At 41.1% G+C, this 20,037-nt stretch overlaps 2 protein-coding genes across 2 annotated transcripts in view; both read right to left on the bottom strand.

Annotated features, from left to right (window-relative positions):
• The window catches only part of LOC135227173 (uncharacterized), a 53,971-nt gene extending 40,380 nt beyond the window's left edge, over positions 1–13,591 (bottom strand). The window contains exon 1 of the mRNA XM_064290023.1: positions 13,481–13,591. The gene's annotated coding sequence lies outside the window, so the exon portion shown is untranslated. The remainder of the gene's footprint in view (positions 1–13,480) is intronic.
• LOC104845603 (uncharacterized) lies at positions 13,339–20,037 on the bottom strand. The gene is made up of 2 exons (XM_023544387.2): positions 19,867–20,037; positions 13,339–14,531 (listed from the first exon to the last, which is right to left on the bottom strand). Exon 2 carries the CDS (start codon positions 14,453–14,455, stop codon positions 13,421–13,423), a length of 1,035 nt encoding a protein of 344 aa, XP_023400155.1. The 5' UTR covers positions 14,456–14,531; positions 19,867–20,037; the 3' UTR covers positions 13,339–13,420.

The following is a 20,037-nucleotide window of genomic DNA, read 5'->3' as shown; positions in this document are numbered from 1 at the left end:
ATATCTAACTGGAGACGGGCCAAGATGGTGGAGTAGTCAGGTACCTCCTGTGGTCCCTCTTACAACAAAGGCCTGAAAAAACAAGTGAATCGGTTATATATGACAATCTAGCAGCCCTGAACATCAAAGGCAAAGTTAAGAAATTGGACTTAGTGGCAGGGGGAGGGAGAGATGGTTCAGAAGCAGTGAGGAGATGCCAGACCTGATCCAGCAGGAAGCGGCACCCTGCAGGCCGGGATCAGCTAGCACCAGTGGTGAGGCAAGCAGTGGCACTTGGGATGCGTTTTCCACGTCGGGAGAGACCAGTTGGCGGAGTCTAACCTACTCACACCTCCAGAATCAGTGAAAATCAGTGCTCAATCGACAAAAGGTAAGTACATGCATCTAATCTACCACGAGGATCAAAAAACACCCCTTTGGGAAAAACCTCTTCCCCTTTACCTGCCCCCTTCCAGCTCTGCACTGGGTCTGAGCTGGTTTCAGAGATTGCAGCATCCTCTGGGCCAGAAGTAGGATCTGTCAGGTGCCTTGAGCCATTCTCCCAGCCTTGGAGGGGGAACAAATTAACAAGCAGGAAAAAATAATCTGCCAGCTCCCCAAAGCTGGCAGAAACAGTTCCTTTGCCTATGCACAGGCATAAGGGGTCCACAGACTTTGAATGCCTTTCACCCCCCTCATAGACCTGTGTGGGCCCGTTTCAACAGCGTAGACCCTCATTATGCAGTACAACAGAGTATATACCTGAAGTCTAACTTCAACTGTTTCACCTATATGGTGGAGAAACAGCTTCGTGACATTTGACACCACTCTGCCTATTAAGCAGGGTCCTCATCTACCCACATCAAGGACCTGAGAACTGGCGGCTCCACCCACACCACCTAGCCACCCACGACAGGGGTCCAAGAATAAGCGGTGCCTCCCAGTCCTTACAGCCAACAGCATCGGGTGCCCATAGTCTGGCTGCAAAACGCACCCACCTATGCACTCTAGGGAATGGGGACACTCTTTCCTCACAGACACTCAGGGGCAGTTGTCAGCCCAGTCTTGCTCAGCGTGTAACCCCCTACTGCAGCCAGACACCCGTGCCTACACCAATCACCCTTGCTCATCTAGAACTGTAGGTGAGAGCCTGCACCACACACTTAGTGACTGGCTACCTGGACACCTGAGCTAAATCCACATAAGAAAAGTAAATGGACCCCTGGGCTCACATACCTAGTAAACAGGTCTAACCACCTGTGACAGGACATTAGAGCTTCAAAGGCACCAATGATCAAACTAGCTCACTTGAGCAGCCTCCTTGGACATATCAAAATGAAATATCTAGCTCACTTCACATTGAATTAGGATGGCTGTTTGGGACTAGCAAGGACAAAAAGTAAATTCACTAATATTTATTAGATTGTTCTATAAATCCAACAACTCATTTCCTAAATAACACTGCTGCTCAAATATTATCAAATATTCCTCCTATAGTTTTAAAATTTAACAAATTATATATTACAAGTTACAGTTACATGGTTTAAATGCTTTGTGATTTAGAAAGTATATGATAATGTAAATCATATAAACAAAACCATATATATCATGTAGCTTTACCACCTGCTACAACATTTTATTTAAAGCTTTTAGAAGAATCTAAATGGATCATTCAAACATAGCCATACAGAAAAGGAAAAATAGAAATTTCATGATTAAAAACTTTGAAATGTACATAATGGAAACAAATACATAAATTACTTACCAACCAGACACTTCAATTTCAAAGGCATTTTATAATGTATATTTCACATTAAACAGTATTACCTGATATATATGGATGACTGTTGAAAGGAAAAACATAGACCTTTGTTTAACTTCATTCACAGGAACATTAATATTCAAGGCTCATTTTTAAATCACATTGTGGAAAATATTAATTTGAAACCAGTTACATTCTTTATTAAAAGTTGCTTTTATTGTATAAAAATGACATAAATAAAACATTTGCAAAGTAATTTCTCAGACTCCTGAAAAATATTCTGTAGCGCTGGGATATTTTTCCACATTCAAATATTAGGGTAAAAAGAGTCCACTGCAATCTTATAGTACAATTCTCTCATTTTGCTGTTGAAAGCAATGCATTAATGACAGCTATAAATTTTTCCTGATAAATACAAAAATTTATGTTTCTACTTGTGGGTTGGCTGTATGTTAGCACTTTAACGTGTCTATTGGAGATAACTGAAATTGTGAAAACTCTAGTAGACAGAATAACGACCCTGCCAATTCATGTCAATATCCTAATTTGTGGAACTTGTAAATATGTTACCTAAGTGCAGTAGTTAACAGCTCAACTGCTACCCAAAATGTTGACAGTTTGAATCCAAAAACCGCTCCTTGGAAATCCTACAGGGCAGTTCTACTCTGTCTTAAAGGGTCACTGTGAGTCGGAATCTGAACTGACTCGACAGCAACAAGTTTATGGGTAGAGGGTAAAGGGGCTTTGTAGACGTGATGAAATTAAGGATCTCTAGATGTGGAGGTTATTCTGGATTATCTAGAGAGGTCCAATAGAAGGCAGGGGGATCAGAGTCAGGGAGAGATTTAAGGACCTAAGCAGAGGTCAGAGAGAGAAGATGCTATGCTGTTGATTTTGAATGTGGAGGAAGGGGTCATCAGCCAAGGAATGTAGTAGATCTCTAGAAGTTGGAAAGGAAAATAAACAAATTCTTTCCCTAGAATCTCCAGAAGAAGATTGCTGGCCTATCAACAACTTAATTTTAGCCCAATAAAACTGATTTTGTACTTCTGATCTCCAGAACTACAACATAATAAGAAAATAAGGTAATCAATTCATGTTGTTTTAAGTCATTAGATTTCTAGTGAGTTGTGTGGGTGGCACAAATTTTAAGTGCTCAGCTACTAGCCAAAATGTTGATGGTTCAAACCCACCCAGAGGAACCTTGGAAGACAGGCCTAGTGATTCGCTTCTGAAAAATCACAGCATTGAAAACCCTATTGAGCAGTTCTGCTCTGCACATGTGGGGTAACCATGAGTCAGAATCGACTCAATGGCAACTACCACCACCACCAACAGCAGGTTTGTGGTAAATTTAACAAATTTCCACAATATTAAAATAGTAATAGGAATCTAATACAATGTTTAAAGAACTAAGATTATCATAAAAGTTTCATAAAAAGGTTCATAGGCACATCCAAACTCCCTCAGAGGCCGATTTGCTGGGCTGAGAGCTGGGGACCATGGTCTCGGGGGACATCTAGCTCAATTGGCATAACATAGTTTATAAAGAAAATATTCTACATCCTACTTTGGTGAGTAGTGTCTGGGGTCTCAAAAGCCTGTGAGTGGCCATCTAAGATACTCCACTGGTCCTAACCCTCCTGGAGCAAGGGAGAATGAAGAAAACCAAGGACACAAGGGAAAGATTAGTCCAAAGGACTAAAGAGCCACAGCTACCACAGCCTCCACCAGACTGAGTCCAGCACAACTTGATGGTGCCTGGCTACCACCACAGACTGCTCTGACAGGGATCACGATAGAGGGTCCTGGACAGAGCTGGAAAAAAATGTAGAACAAAATTCAAACTCACAAAAAAGACTAGACTTACCGGTCTGACAGAGACTGGAGAAACCCCAAGAGTATGGCCTCCAGATACCCTTTTAACTCAGTATTGAGGTCATTCCTGAGGTTCACTCTTCAGCCAAAGATTAGACAGGCCCCAAAACAATACACGTAGCTCAACCATGCATATAAGACTAATTGGGCACACCAGCCCAGGGGCAAGGATGAGAAGGCAGGAGGGGATGAGAAAGCTGGACGAATGGATATGGGGAACCCAAGGTTGATACATCACGGGATTGGGAACCAATGTCAGAGAACAGTATGTGTATTGTTTAATAAGAAACTAATTTGCTCTGTAAACCTTCATATAAAGCACAATTAAACAAAAAAAAAAAAGCTGGTGCTGAAAGGAAAAAAAGAAAAACTAAGATTAGTCTAGCCTAGTAAATGCACTGTGAATACTTTTTTTTTTTTAACCTTAGTCTAAATCAATTATGGCATTTCTGGTGAATTGATATTTTAATTTCAAGTATATAGAAACTGGACTGAGATCTCAACTCCTAATATGGACATTTTTTGAGTTCTAGTCCTTAAAAATACTAATCACAGATCCATTCATGCCAGGGATACAGAGGTAAAGAAAAGAGTGATGCCCTGCTTAGAGCTTACCCCCTAGGGGGGTGGGGCAAATAATAAACACAGATACAGATAAAATATTTAAAGTTCTAAGAAGGACATAAATGGTGTGATGGCTAGAGAATGTCCTGTTAGTGAAAGAGAGTGTTCAGGAGGTGAAATTCCACTGAGACCTGTAGGATAAGCAGTCAATCATGTCAAGGGCAACGCCTGGCTTGTTTTTGGAACTGTCAGAAGACCAGTGGGTGGAGGCTGAGTAGGGTTAGGGAGAGAAATAAAAACATTTGAATATAAAGAGATAAGCCAAGGTTCAAGTCTTGCAGGTAACAGCACTGCTTGTGGGTTTACCCATTATGACTGGGAGATCAGTGAAAGATTTTAACATTGTGAAAGCTCAATGCGGCTGTTGTATGTCAAAGACAGACATTGGATGGGGTCAGACTGAAGCACTGAAAACAAGTACAGGCAGTCCCTGTATTACAAATGAGTTCCATTCCTAAATCTGTCTTTAAATCGAATTTGTAGGTAAATGGGAACAGTTAGGCATGGTTTGTATCTAAGTTAGGCAAATGTTTATCTTAGTGCACAGTGTTACCTCTCTATACATAAGAAACATTAAAAAATCACTTCCAAATACATTAAAACATCTTTAACATAATAATACAGTAACGTTTTGACGTGTCACAAAGTAGTGCCCATTTGTTATTATGAACCAATGTATGTACCTTGAATATAACACCAAAAAAAAAAAAAAAAAAACCCATTGCCATCAATTCCAGGTCATAGCGACCCTACAGGACAGAGGAGAACTGTCCCATAGGGTTTCCAAAGCAGTGCTTGGTGGATGCAAACTGCCAACCTTTTGGTTAGCAGCTGTAGTGCTTATATAATAGTTTTACCTTTAATATAGGTACTCCAAGGAACTCTATGGGGCGGTTCTACTCTGTCCTATAGGGTCACTATGAGTCGGAATTGACTCGATGGCACTGGATATTAGATTGTACCTTTAATATAATAGGCCTTACAGGGGTTAGTTCATAACTATGACCTGTATATAAGTCAGATGTTCCTAACTCAGGGACTGCCTGTACAGTGTTTTTTGAAGTAACCCTCATGAGCAATAGTGGTGGCCTGACCCAGGGTGATGGCAGTGGTATACACAGGAGTACAAGGATTTGAGGTCTAGACATCTTGTTCATGGACTCAACACAGAGGTAGAGCAATGACTAAAAGAAAGAGAGGAATCCTCAAGCCAGCTTCCTGGTTTATGACTGGAGGGACTGTGAAGAGAGGTGCCATTTACTGGATAGGGGAGAAACAAGGGTTAAAGAGGCTTTTTAGGAGCTAAACAAATGTTTCACTCTACTTTTCTTTTGAAATTTATGAGGGTGTCTTAGCTCTGCATCAAGTAGGTATACCAACATGGATAAAGCAAATTTATAATGCCGCTTTCAGGCATCATCTTTCCAGCTATCAACTGACTTTCTTCATGAATATATTTTAATGAAATAAACCTTGGTCACTTTTCCTTCTCATCTGGTTTGCTATGAGCCATAGGCCAGAATGACTAATAACTAAAAAAAAAAAAAAAAAAAAAAGAATATGAGGAAAAGTTTTAATTCTCCTGGAATCCAGATTTTTGGCATTTATGGAGTTGGGCTGACCCACCCAGGCAATTTGCCCTTTTGAACCTTAAGCCTTAAGGGCACTGGTTTTCCTGGTATCACCTTCAGGTCAAACAATAGCTTTGTAAGCAGTTTAGCAGAGACCATTTTGCGACAGGCATTGGGCTCTTTTAGAGAATTATCTATGTGCAGCCAGCTTCCAGAAGCAGAACTCCAGGGTCTGACTGGAAGTGTAGGGCATGTCCTTAGTGACTTGTTTCTACAAATGGCCTACCATGGAATCCTGCTTGTGTTCTGATGCTATCTCCAGAGAAATTAACATGACAATGACCTATATAACACGTTTTCACTATCCCCTTTTTCCCTGAGCGCCTTTCCAAGACTTTCAGGTTGAGGCTGCTTGACAGCCATCTACCCACAATGAATACAGTTACACTACTTTCTCTTTTTTCTCTTTTTGACAATTATTATTGTTTTTTAAAAAAGCAGGAATGAGAGAAAGTTCAGCCTATGAACGAGAATTAAAATTAGGATTTATTTGGCAAATTTCATTTTTTGGAATTCATCGTGAGGAAGTTTCAATTCTCCTGGAACCCAGACTTCTGGGTCCACCCAGACCATATTCCTCAGATCTTTTGAACCTGGAGCCTTGAGCAAACTGGTTTCTAAAAGGCATCCTTGAGTCAAACAATAGTCTAGATAATTTTATGAAGACCATTTTGCAACAGACATTATGCTCTTTTTAAGACTTATCTATTCGCAGTCAGTTCTGAGAAACAGAGATGCCAAAGGTCAGAACAGAGCTGTTTTAGTGTTATGTCAGTAATTACACTGTTCTTCGAGACACTGCTTTAAGAAATCCTTCCTGAGCCACAAATTATTTTTTCAGTTTTGTTCTGGCTCTTTTCCCATGGGCAATGTTGATAAGGCAAGGTATAAAAATCTTTGGAGTTTTGCCATCTTCAGAACCCTTTTGACTCCCTAATGGAAATGCTACTCCTATTTGCAAATCGTACATTCAATAAAGTTCAATCAATTTCTATTACTGGCTTAATATGATTTTTATCAATTGCCAATGCATCTTACCTCTTTCCTGTATTTTCAGGTACCATCTCTATAATTGATTGCAATAAAATTATTGATCGTATATAGGCAGTCACCAGACTCTTGGAAAGGGAAGCAGCTATGCTGTCCAGGTCTTTACAGCAGTGAATTATCTTATGAAAGATACTGAGCCTATCTGCTGATTTTCTCACTCTGAAAATGAGCAAACCAAACTATCTTGATTGGATAGGGTCTGCTTAGCAAAAGACCAGTTTATTTTTCCTTGTAAACAAAGGAATACCACACATAAATTGACTGCAGGATTTACACCTTCTTTACTAAAATATAGGAAACCCTGGTGGCGTAGTGGTTAAGTGCTACGGCTGCTAACCAAAGGGTCAGCAGTTCGAATCCGCCAGGCTCCTTGGAAACTCTATGGGGCAGTTCTACTCTGTCCTATATGGTTGCTGTGGGTCGGAATCGACTCAACGGCACTGGGTTTGGTTTGGTTTTTGGTTTTACTAAATTCCCTGGTTGGCCTAATTGGCTTGTGCTTGACTACTAACCTAAAGGTTAAACAAAAGACACTAAAAAAAAATCTCTGGGTTTTCATCCTTTTCACCTTAAATTGTTCTTCCATAATTAGGCTTAAAGACGAAAATCATTTGTCTACCCCCACTAAAAAGCTCTATTTCATTTTATCCTATAAGACCGAGTGCCTTCTCAGGGTGTAAAAGGGAGGCTACACACACACACGTTTTGTCCATCATGAAGACATTCTTTTCCAAAGTGGACTGATACTTTATTTTAAAGATATTTTAAATTTTTAAACTTAGTAATTTTCCTTCAAATAAAGTTATTAAAAAGTTGTTAAACCCTCCTTTATGCACTGAGCCATCTGCTGCCCTCACTCATGCTTAGTCCAAGTCTCCATTCTCCAAATCTATACAAGGACCTGTGGTCCGAGCATTGTGGTGCCCAACAGGGCCCGCAGACTACCCTCTGCTGACCACTGTCTTTTCTACTCAGGTAAGAGCACTGGGAATGGAGTCACTGAGGGCAAAGTCCCAGGTGATGGACAAAGGGGCACCCTTTCTTCCCACTGAACTTTGCAAAGCTTCCTTTACTGGAAGTCCATCACAGCAGTTTCTAGGATTACCAAATGTTCCCAAAACATTAAGACAGTGAGACTCAAGATGCCAAGCTTCATCTCCGGAGCTTGCCTGTTGGCTGTGCAACTGTAGAAATGACATGCAAAGTGCTGAAGCCACAGTCGGGACTTAAAGGTGCACCTTGAGCTCCTAGAGGTGGGCGGTTGTGGTTTTCTGACTGGTGGAGGGAGTGAGGGAGTTGTGGAGTGGCTCCAGGGAAGGTCCATTGTCTTGCCTAGAAAGGCCTGGCAGCTCCTCAGAGTCAAGACATGCAGCTCCCCTGAAGGCAGAGTGAGAATAGAGGGACAAAGTTCAAAGACAGGAGGGCGGAGGGGCTAAGACAGACGTCCCCAGGCTGTGGAAAATTCCACTGCCTCAAGAAGCTTCCTTGACATACCCTGTAGCTTTACATTAATATCCTGGTTGCCCTTTCCTAACTGCTGCCCAGAACTACAGAAACTGGCAGAAACCAGTTTAGGTGTTGTGATGGTTAAAGCTGTGTGTCAACTTGGCTGGGCCATGATTCTTAGTGGTTTGGCAATTGTATGATGTAATCACTTCCAACATCTGTGACCACCTCCGTAACAGGATCTGCTTGAATATTCATTCAGCTTAAAGGAGTTTCCTTAGGAACGCGCCCTGCGTTGAACTTAAGTGGACATTCTGGCAAGGCTCATAGACTGTTACTTGCTCTGGATCCTGCTCTTCTGACCTCCAGTTCTTGGGACTTGAGCTAGCAGCCTACCTGCTGATCTTGGGATCTGTCCATCTTCACAGCCTGTGACCAAAAGCCCTGCTCTCTGACCTGCCAATCTTGGGTTCACCAGTCCCTACAGCTATGTGAATCGGAAGAAGCCTCGATCTTGACCCATGGACTTGGGATGTTCCAGCCTCTACAACCACATGAGACATTTCCTTGGTATAAATGTCTCTATAGAGTCAGAACTGACTCGAGGGCACTGGGTTAATATATTTATATGCTTCACTGACTTTGCTTCTCTAGAGAATCCAGCCAAAGACACTCTATTAACCTAAGTTTTTTTAATAAATGTAAAATAACTAGGCTTTTTTTTTTTTTAATGTCAGAATGCCACTTTACTATTTTACAAAAAAATACCCAGGTATCTAAGATTGTGCTGGGGTTTTCAGCACCTTACTCCCCAAGGTCAACTTACATGGGATGCAAGATCATGACCCAATACTGCTGTTTTTATAATTTATTGTGAGAAATTATTGTCTACAAGATCTCATACCACCAAGAAAGCAGTGCCAGAAGAGTGCTTCCTTTAAACTTGGGGTTCCTAAACTGAGAAGCTCCTAGTTCAGGGGAAGATTGATGACAAGAACCTTCCTCCAGGGCCGACAGAGAGAAACCCTTCCCCTGAAGCTGACACCTTGGACTTCTGGCTTATCTGACTGTGACAGAATAAACTTTGGTTTGCTGAAGCCATCCACTTGTGGTATTTCTGTTACAGCAGTACTAGGTAACTAGGATAGCCATCATGTTGACATTCTAGATAATTTTTTAACTCATTAAGTACCTCATTCATAGTAACTTTCCTGCCTGTGGGTAAAATTTAACTGCCATTTTTTGAACACGTGGTGCATGAAGTTATATGTAAACCCCATTGCACCTGCGTAATATGATTAGGTATGATGCTGATGTAACCTCTATCAACTTCCTGCTTGTAAACCCCTCTTACCCTGGCTAAGCAGTCTTGGAGGCAGCAGCCTCAATTGTTCCTTTCCTTGCACAAGGAAATAAAGATGCCTTTCTGATGTCCCACCTCAGCCTCTTGCTTACTGGCTGTAATAAGTAGCACTGAGCAAAACCTTGGTTTTCGATCCAGCCAGAGGGCAGCAGTGGCCCCATCCTCCCACACTAGCAGTGGGGACCCTGGACGCTTTTGGCCCCCACCCACCTTCACAGCAATGATTGGTAGTGCCTGGGCTCTGGCTGATGCTTCTGGTCCGAGTAAAAGTCCTCGAGGTAGTGGTTCTCCAAGAAACCACCTGGACCAAAGGGGGAGGGGAGCTGACTTCTCAGATGACATGCAGTAACCCTGTGCATTTCGATGAACCACATGTGACATTTGGTGCTGACAGCCGCCCTATCCTGCTCCTGTGTTTGCAATGGTCACTTTGTTGCTTAAGCTCTTTGGTTTTCCATTGTGTGCAAACAACTGCCGCTCCTTCTCTTGCTCTAATGGCTTGGTCCTGTTTTGTTGTTGGGGTGGTTGTTTTCTGTTGATATCCTCTTCCTCGAAGTCCCTGTCATTTCCTGTAAGAAACTTCGATCTGTCAGGGATCCTACTAGCAAGTGGATCTGAACTTTCAGAAAGTTCAGTATCCAAATGCATACTGCACTATTTCTACCCTCTGCCCCACAGAAATTACTGGGGAACATTTTCTCTCTACAATAAATCAGTAGTTTTTTCTATGTCAGAATTAGTTTTGCTACCGTAAAAGAAATCTCTACTGAATAGCCCACTCTCAACGTCTTTAAATCCCCGACAAAGAAAAGTTTAAAATATAATGAAGTTTGGAAAAAAAAAAATAAAACAAAGCATGTCATTAGCCCTTCCTACTTGTGTTCAATCGAATGTGGAGATCATTATCATTAATATCACACACAAGTAAAATTCTGCTGAAGACTATTCAAAAGCAGCTGCAGCAGTATATCAACAGGGAATTGCCAGAAATCCAGGCCAGATACAGAAGAGGATGTGGAACCAGGGATATCACTGCTGCTGTCAGATGGATCCTGGCTAAGAGTATCAGAAAGATGCTTACCTGTGTTTTATTGACTACACAAAGGCATCAACTGTGTGGAGCATAACAAATTATGGATCACACTGCGAAGAATGGAAATTCCAGAACACTTAATTGTGCTCATGAGGAGCCTGTACATAGATCAAGAAGCAATTTGTTTGGACAGAATAAGCAGATACTGCGTGATTTAACGTCAGGAAAGATGTGCATGAGGGTTACATCCTTTCACTATACCTATTCAATCTGTATGCTGAGCAAATAATACGAGAACGTGGAGTATATGAACAACGGAACATCAGGACTGCAGGAACACTCATTAACAACCTGCATTATACAGATAACACAACCTTGCTTGCTCAAAGTGAAGAGGACTTGAAGCACTTACTGATGAAGATCAAAGACCACAGCCTTCAGTATGGATTACACCTCAACATAAAGAAAACAAAAATCCTCACAACTGCACCAATAAGCAACATCATCATAAACAGAAAAAAGACTGAAGTTGTCAAGCATTTCATTTTACATGGATCCACAATCAAAACCCATGGAAGCAGCAGTCAAGAAATCAAAAGACACATTGCACTGGGCAAATATGCTGCAAAGGACCTCTTTAGAGTGTTGAAAAAAGCAAAGATGTCACTTTGAAGACTAAGGTGTGCCTGACCCAAGCCATGGTACTTTCAATTGCATCATATGTATGCAAAAGCTGGACAGTGAATAAGGACTGAAGAACTGACATCTTTGAATTGTGGTGTTGGTGAAGAATACGGAATATACCACGGACTGCCAAAAGAACAAATCTGTCTTGGAAGAAGTACAACCAGAATTCTCCTTAGAAGTAAGGATGGCGAGGCTGTGTCTTACATACTTCGGAAATGTTGTCAGGAAGGATCAGTCCCTGGAGAAGGACATCATGGTTGGTAGAGAGTCAGTGAAAAAGTGGAAGACCCTCGACAAGATGGATTGACACAGTGCCTGCAACAATGAGCTGAAGCATGAGGATTGTGAGTACGGTGCAGGACTGGGCAGTGTTTCGTTCTGTGCTACATACAGGGTCACTATGAGTCACAATCGACTCGACGGCACCTAACAACAACAACACTTGTGTTCAACTAGAAATACTAAATGAAAGGTGAGTTGTTCTTATCTTCCAAGTTTCCCATCCTGTGTACAACTACCTGCATCTTGGGGAAAAAAAAATGTAAGCAACATTTATTCAGGATATGATTTTGTCCTTTAATCATCTTCTTGACCTTAATCTGTTTTATTCAGTTTTGCTTTCTAAAAACAGGGAGCAAGCACCCCGACCTAAAACTTGCTAAATATTAAAACCCAATTTATTAAGCCATTTCCTGAAACACTACCCCTTATCATGGAATCACTGATGCCTGCCTTCTTTGTTTTGCTTAGTTTTAACAGGTCTTCAAGAAGAACTTTTAAGACTGTATGTATATAACACATGAAGCATTTATTAAACAAAATATTCCCCCAAAATCACCAATGTTCGTAAAGGTGCTTCAAAGTTTACTAGGTTGCATAACCCTTTTGCTTCTATACAACACACTTATGTCTACATTTGCAGGCTCTGAGGTCCTATAATTATTAATTTCTTTATGTTTAACTGAACAGAAATACAAGATGAGTGGCAAATGTTTATTCATTTTCTTTTTTAGAACAGCTTTATTGAGATAGTTCACATCCCATTTGAAGTGTACACTTCAATGGCATTTAGTATGTTCAGATGTGAAATCACCAATTTTAGAATATACTCTCAAAAATAACCTGTAAAAAAAATTAAAAAAGTAAACCTGTACCCTTAACTATCACTCCCTTACCCCATACCCCACAGCCTGAAGCAACCACTAATCTACTTTTCCTCTATAGATTTATGTATTCCAGATGTTGTACAAAGAGTCGCATAGTGAGTGATCTTTTGTGACTGACTTCTTGCACTAGCATGTTTTCAAGGTCTGCTCACGTTACAGCATGAAGAGTTTTCTTACAAAGCCTTCAGGGCCACCTGTGCAGCTCTTAACGTGACATATCCACAAGCTCAATCTCACTATGACCAGCCCTTTCTGAGCCTCCACATCCCCGAGTGCTGAAGTACTCAATTTTAGAAATATTTACAGTAATCCAGCTTTGAAGATATTGTTGCACTATTTAAAATCAAGCAGACATTGAAAAAAAAAAAAAAAAAAGTTTCCACATCTTCACTGTTCCTCTAACTCCCCCTGAAATGTAACTCTTCCACCTCTCACCAGTTTCCATAACGAAAATTTCTTATCTTCAAGGCTACCCTCAAAAGCTAGTTCCAAGGAACTACTTTCTGATCGTGCAAACATATAATCCTCCACTGAAAGCCTACAGCCCCCATGTTCGTTTCGATATCTTACATGTCACTCAATCTCCCTCATATCCTAGTCATTCAAAAAACTATCATTTTATTGTTTGCTTTACCCTCTCCTCCTCATTTCCTTTCTAAATGCCTTCATGGATCTAATCTTTGTGTGCCTCACAGCAGCTATTAAATTGCCTCTCCAGATTTCTTTTTTGGGTTTGTGTTTCTTATTTGTTTGTTTGGGGGGGGGGGGTTACGGATTTTTTTTTTAAGCAACAAAAACTCATTAATCATCATCCGTGGATGACTCTGCCTCTGTCGGTGTCTGTGACACTTGGTCACTCACCTCACCGCTGATGCATAGGGAGTGTAGTGTTGCCCGCTCTTCGCGTGAGATTTTACGCTCAAAAGCACTTTTGAGTGTGCTTTCAGGGAGCCCTCCCCTAATGTGTTTCCCTGCTCTATAGTTGCGCATAGTTGGTGTTGTCTCTGCTGCGTGGTACAGAGCTGCAGATGCCAGGTTTGGAAATGCTGCCGTCTTCACCTTCTGGGCTTCAGGGTGTTTGATTGCCTTGGCATAAGGAAACCATTCTCCAGTTTTTTCACGAAGTCTCTCATATGCTTCATAGAACTTGGGTATCTCCTCTTTTACTTCAGGTATTAGGATCAGGCTCGAATCACACTCGTTAAGGAACCTCTTAATAGCACTGAGAGTAGTCATCTGTGACCATCGAGCCACCATATGGACTTGCACCATCATCTGTTCAGCTGGACCTGTGAATCTGGTACTTAAAATTCTACGCAAGACTCTATGACACCAGGGCTGAAGAGACAAGTAGATGACATAAGCAGACACATTAATAGCAGGATACGGTGTGTGCTCCATGTCTGTATTGACTGCCACCTTGAACGCTTTGAACCTGTTTTCTGCAGTCCTCATATGGCTATTGTCCCGTGAGTCCTTGAACAAGGCGATGAGAATGTTCAGCGTTGCATGGTATAATCCAAGCCTATGTTCCGGATCATCGGGAACTTCAGGGATTGACAGCTGAGGGGTGCCATATAACTGCATTTGCCAAGTAACTGCTTCTCCAGTAATGACAGGGGTGACCTTGACGACAGGACCTTTGAAGGTTGGGAAAACAGCAGATAAGATAGTCATGCACAGGGTCCTGATAGTTCGTTTTCGCCTCATTTCTGGAGAGTATAGCATTGCCAGGGCAAGCCGATGTCTGTCAGCAGCAGGCAGAGCAACGATCCTCTTGGCCTCTCTGGAAAAAGGGTGCACAGGCACCGCGTCGTCATCTGAACCAGTCGCCATCTGTCTGATTCGATTAGGCTTGTAGAGGGAATCCTCTGCAGACGTTCTAGGAAAGTTTCTGAGTATTTTAAGTTACCTAAATTGAGAAATGACAGTAAAATGGTTTATTAAAAAACAAACAAAACCAAAAAAATTTGCTACATCACTGCTACCATGCCCATTCTGTTGTCTGAGCAAACAAAGCAGTTCCCACTCACTCACTCTGGACTTTCTGGAAACTTGAGTAGAGTGATGCTTACTACTGGATTACCTAACAGGTAACTTAAGTACACCTTAAGGTACCTACAACACACAAAAACACTCCAAAACTGTATGAAAACTTCAATGATAGTGATTAAAAATTCTTAACTTTATTGGCTTTTCTTATCCTTCAGTGTTGTTTTTAATTATTTATTGGGTGGTAAGCCTATATAAATCAGCCCTAGTTGTGAATATATGAAACAGTGTTCTAGATTTGCACTCAAAGTTTACAGCTACAGATAGTAGCACTGAACCTACTGGTACAAAAATTAACATTCCACTTAGTATTTCATCCCAAATCGAAAAATTGCCTAATTCACTATCTTAATATGTAGCTCTCCATTACAAAATTCATCAATGATCATTTTTCTTGTGGCTCTAGGAACAGTGCCTGAACCCTGGGAGATACATAGTAACGATGAAGTTATCAGAGTTGCGTGTTGTGTTTGGAGTCAAGTTAGAATTCTCCTATCATTTCCTACCTGAAGTATTTCAGATAATTTACTCTTTTCCTCACCTACAAAATTTAAAAATCCAGGGTCTTATAACTACGTACCTACTGAACATATCCACCTAGACATCAAGTATGTCTCTCAAACTTCCATGTCTAGAAGTGAGCTCCTTCCTGATCTCTCCTCTGATGCACACACCCAAATGCACTCTTCTCCATTTCGGTAAATGGCTGCCCCATTCTTGCAGCTGCTTCTTTTCTCTATAATCCACATTCAGGAAACCAAAAACGGCCATTTGGCCATACCTTAAAAATATATCTAGACTGATAAAACAGTACTTTTTTCCCCCCACCTTAGTATGGTATATTAGTCCTTTTAACTATAATAATCCTTTTATTCTCAAACTATTATTCTTGCAAAGGTAAAGCTATCACACACTCAAAATGTAATCTTCTTTGGGGCACTTCTCATAGCTTTTGTATACATTATGCACACTATAACTCTGTCCTTGTATCTCTCCAGGGTCATATATCAACTTTAGCCAACCAGACAATGAGAAGAGCACAAGGTATCTTCATGATTTCCACTTATTGCCACTGCTACTTAAGTCCCCTAGGTAGCTTGGAATAAAAGTTGCCTCTAACACAAAATACAGCAAAGGAACTGATATTCCCTCTACAGATCACAAATACCACTAAAAATTTTCACTCAAGAGACAGTGTACATCTACCTTAATAGGAGGCGGGAAAGGGAAAATACTGGGGACAGAGAAGTGGTTTCCCTTATTATTGCTTTACCATTGCCATCCAGTCAATTCCGACTCAAAGTGACCCTATAGGACACAGCAGAACTGCTCCACAGGGTTTCCCCCAGGCTGTAATCTTCACAGAAGCAGACTGACTGCCACATTTTTCTGCAGCAGAGCAGATGGTGGACTCAAACCTCTGGCTTTTGGTTAGCAACCAAGTGCTTCAACCACTGTACCACCAGAACTACTTAGTATTACGGCTTTTTTCTTTTCTTTCTGGTCTTTTGACTAAACACAACTGACATGAAGTTTTCATTTTAATTCCAAGGGTTTTTAGAGCATAAAGAAAAGCTTAGCTGCAGGGGTTTTATTATATCTGAGCAAATGAATACCAACATTCTCCAGAGAAAAAACAATGCAGTAACATATCCCTAGCAATTCTTCCTGCTCCTTGACAGGTGGGACAAGTGACACTATCTTTTCCTCTGAATCCCACAAAAAGAAACTGAGAGACATCTTCACTTTCTCCATCTGCATTAAGGACTTCACTACTAACCAATCCATTCCCTATTTTCAGTTGATATGACTCCATGGTAAGCACTGTCTTTATCTGAACACAGCAGCAAAGGAGAAAAAGACTTTCCCCATGTCTACAGAAAAACAAAAGCCTTACAGTAAACTTCATAAAAAAGTACACTAAAAATCATTATTAGATGTTTATACTGATTTAATTAATTTGGAACAAATTGCGAGGCAATGTTCAAATTCTTTTTTGAAGAATTATATGCTATTGAAATAGCATCTAAAACAAGTAAACCATTTACTTCAGAAGTGGTTTTCAAAAAAAATTACGAAATTGTATCAATCCTGTGATAATTAAACGTTCAAACATTGATAAAGGTCTATACTTTTGTAGGGCTCTCTGAAGAGAATCATGTAGGCTTCATTTGCCTTAGAATAAAACAAAAACACATTCTACATTTCAAACAATTACTACTAAAGGCAAAAGTTGCTTTGGGCAGATTACAAATAGGTATAGTTAAATGTACTACCAGGTAATTTCAAAGTAGTATTTCTCAGGCTTTTATGTTTCATGCCCCTCTCTAGTAAATAACATTGATAATTCTTCCCACCCTCAATTCCACCCTTAGATTTCCTGTTTTAAACTTTTAAGCACTTGCACCCGAACACAACTCAAAAACAAATCCTACAGGTTTTTCTTTCAACAGCTCGCAATTAAAATGATAAAGATAAATTCCAAAATATTATATACAATTCATTAATACTAAGCAGCAAAATTTGGAAAATTAATTTCAAAATTTTAGGATGACAGTGTCAAAAATAACATAGGGAAAACTAAATATGAATTTAAAAGCCATGAAAGAAAAAGTAACTAATACTAATACCTGTACAAAAAATAACCTCTGCAGGAAGTAATATATCACAGTAACATTGCAGTTAAGAATTTGAAGACTGAGAGGAATTTAGAAGTCATATAATCTGACAACAAAAGCAACCAGCAAAAGACAAAATGAACAGGACCTCATAAAAATTACTTTTGTTCAAAAGGCTTCATCAAAAAAGGAGAAGAGATACCCTACAGAACGGAAGAAAAATTTCTGGAACCATTTATCTGATAATGCTCTAGTATCTAAAATATATTTTAAAACTTCTATAATTTAACAAAAAGACAACACAATTAAAAAATGGGCAAAGGACTTGAACAGACATTTCACCAAAAAAGATACTCAAATGGCTAACAACACAAAAAAAGTTGCTCAGCATCATTAGTCATTAGAGACGCAAATCAAAACTACCAATGAGATACTACTACCTCACCCCTTATTAGAATGGCAATGATTAAAAACTAAATAAAAAAGGAAAATATGTGTGGCAAAACTGGAACCCTCATCCATTGCTGGTGGGAATGTAAAATGGTACAACCACTATGGAAAAGTTCTGCAGTTCCTCAAAAAGTTGAACAAATTACTACCATATAACCCAGCAATCCCAACTCTAGGTATATATCCAGGAGCGAAGGCTTGACTACAAACAGAAACCTATGCACCACTGTTCACCACAGCACTTTTCCTGATAGCCAAAAGGTGGAAACAACCAAAATGCCCATCAAAAGATGAATACCCAAAAAACCCAAACCCATCGCAGTCAATTCCGACTCACAGCGACCCTATAGGATACAGTAGAACTGCCCTACAGGGTTTCCAAGGAGTGGCTGGTAGATTCGAACTGCCAACCTTTTGGTTAGCAACCAAAGGCTTGCGCCACCAGGGCTCCGTAAAAAGATGGATATACTAAATCTGGTGCATACACGCTCTGCCATAAAGAAAAATGCATGCCACAACTTGGGTGAACCTTGAAAACATCATGCTGAGTGAAATAAGTCAGTTGCAAAAAGAGAGATGCAGTACAGTCTCATTTATAGGAAATACATACATAGTGGTTAACAGGGAGAATGGAGGGGAGAAGGGAGTTTTTACTTAGGGAGCACTGAGTTTATGTTAATGGTGGTGGAATGATTTGGAAAAGAATAGAAAGAATGGGTACATAACTTGAAAAATGTAATCAATGGTAAATGTAGTAACTGTAAAAATGGCATATATTATGTATATTTTCACAATAAAAAAAATCATAATTCAACTCGCTGATTTCATCCATTTGCTGCAGTCACTCAAACATAGAACAGTGGGGGAATAGACAAAATTGTCAAATGAGGAACAAAGCTGATGTTTCACTCTCACAATTATAAAAAAAATCTATGTACAAGTTGTCCAGATAAGTTCACAACAAATGATTTACGGCCTCTAAAAAAGCCTGCCTCCCTTGATTTAGCTCAATTACATTACATTCAAGCCAAACCAATACTCGCCAGCTACAGGTGGTTCAGAGGCGAAATAGCATACCTTGGTGTGCACTGGTTGAGAGCTCAGCTGCTAAAACCAAAGGTCAGTGGTTCAAATCCACCAGCCTCTCCTTGGAAACTCTATGGGGCAATTCTACTCTATCCTATACGGTCACTATAAGTTGGAAATAATCGATGGCAACATGTTCGGTTTTTCTGGTCCCCACACGTGACCTTGGGGCCTAGAGGAAAACCACATTAGCTGGGTTCAGTGGGCCTCACATCCCGGCCTCAGAGGCACCAGCTCTGGCATCTCAGTTAATGCAGGTGGGGGTGTAAGGTGCAGTCCACTAAAGGCCTTGTAGGGAAAACACACAGAAAGCAAAGCCAAATGGCTCTCAGCCTGGGCTGTTTTCTACCTTATCGAACAGTTGCCTGATAGGGTCTGCCTCTGACAGGTGTTTCGTCAAAGCTAATGGACAAGCGCCATCCTTTATCAGATACTAGGCATCCCCGCTTCCTTCTCAGATTTTCTTCTGAGCACTGAGGGTTCAATTAGGTTTATTCTTGAAGACACGTTGATTTATTAAGAGGTGTCAGATACCTTTTCCTCTTCCCTATGCTCAACGTTTCTATCTCAGTCTCTCAATTTACTAAAAACCAACGCCGATCTCAGACTCGGAAAAGGAAAAATTAATTAAAATACAATACCCCTTTTCTTAGCAGGTCGGGATCCCCTGAGCAAAACACCGATTTTAGTTCGATAAGGGCTTGAAACATAAGGAAACCAGCACTTTTCAAAAGGGCTTTAAACAACAACAAAAAAGGTACCACGAGAAAAACAAAACAAAACTAGGGACCTGCTGGCGGCTGATGGCGCGGGGGCTTGGAATCAACCCCAACGGCCCTACTCGAGCTGAAGCGGGAGCCCCCTTGCAGGCGGCGCGGCCCCGCAGGGGTAAGTCACGCGACACCTCCACCTCCCAGCCCAGCGCGCGGCTCGGCCCCAACGGCTTCCCCTTCTCCTCATCAGGCCCATCTCTTCCGTGACGCCGCCGTTGGCCTCGCTCCAGAAAGAGACCTGAGGACTGCGAGTCCGGGGGTCGCTCACCGGCACGCGGGGCGCTGCACAGTCCCCAGCTGCTCCGACGCGAACAGGCCGGAGAATGGCTCACCAAGACCGCAGTCCTAGGCCCGAAGGTAGGAGCGCAGAGACTAAAACATGGGGCGCCTCTGGCTCGAGGCTTGGAGGGGGCAGCGCGAAGACGTCATCAGCTGAGGC

This window comes from Loxodonta africana, chromosome 8, assembly GCF_030014295.1.
Source record: "Loxodonta africana isolate mLoxAfr1 chromosome 8, mLoxAfr1.hap2, whole genome shotgun sequence".
In the NCBI taxonomy this organism is placed as follows: domain Eukaryota; kingdom Metazoa; phylum Chordata; class Mammalia; order Proboscidea; family Elephantidae; genus Loxodonta; species Loxodonta africana.
This window is presented reverse-complemented; position numbering and strand designations above follow the sequence as displayed.

What these genes read in the sequence shown, in the direction of transcription:
- LOC104845603 (XM_023544387.2), bottom strand. Translation starts at nt 14,455, where the DNA reads ATGGCGACTGGTTCAGATGACGACGCGGTGCCTGTGCACCCTTTTTCC.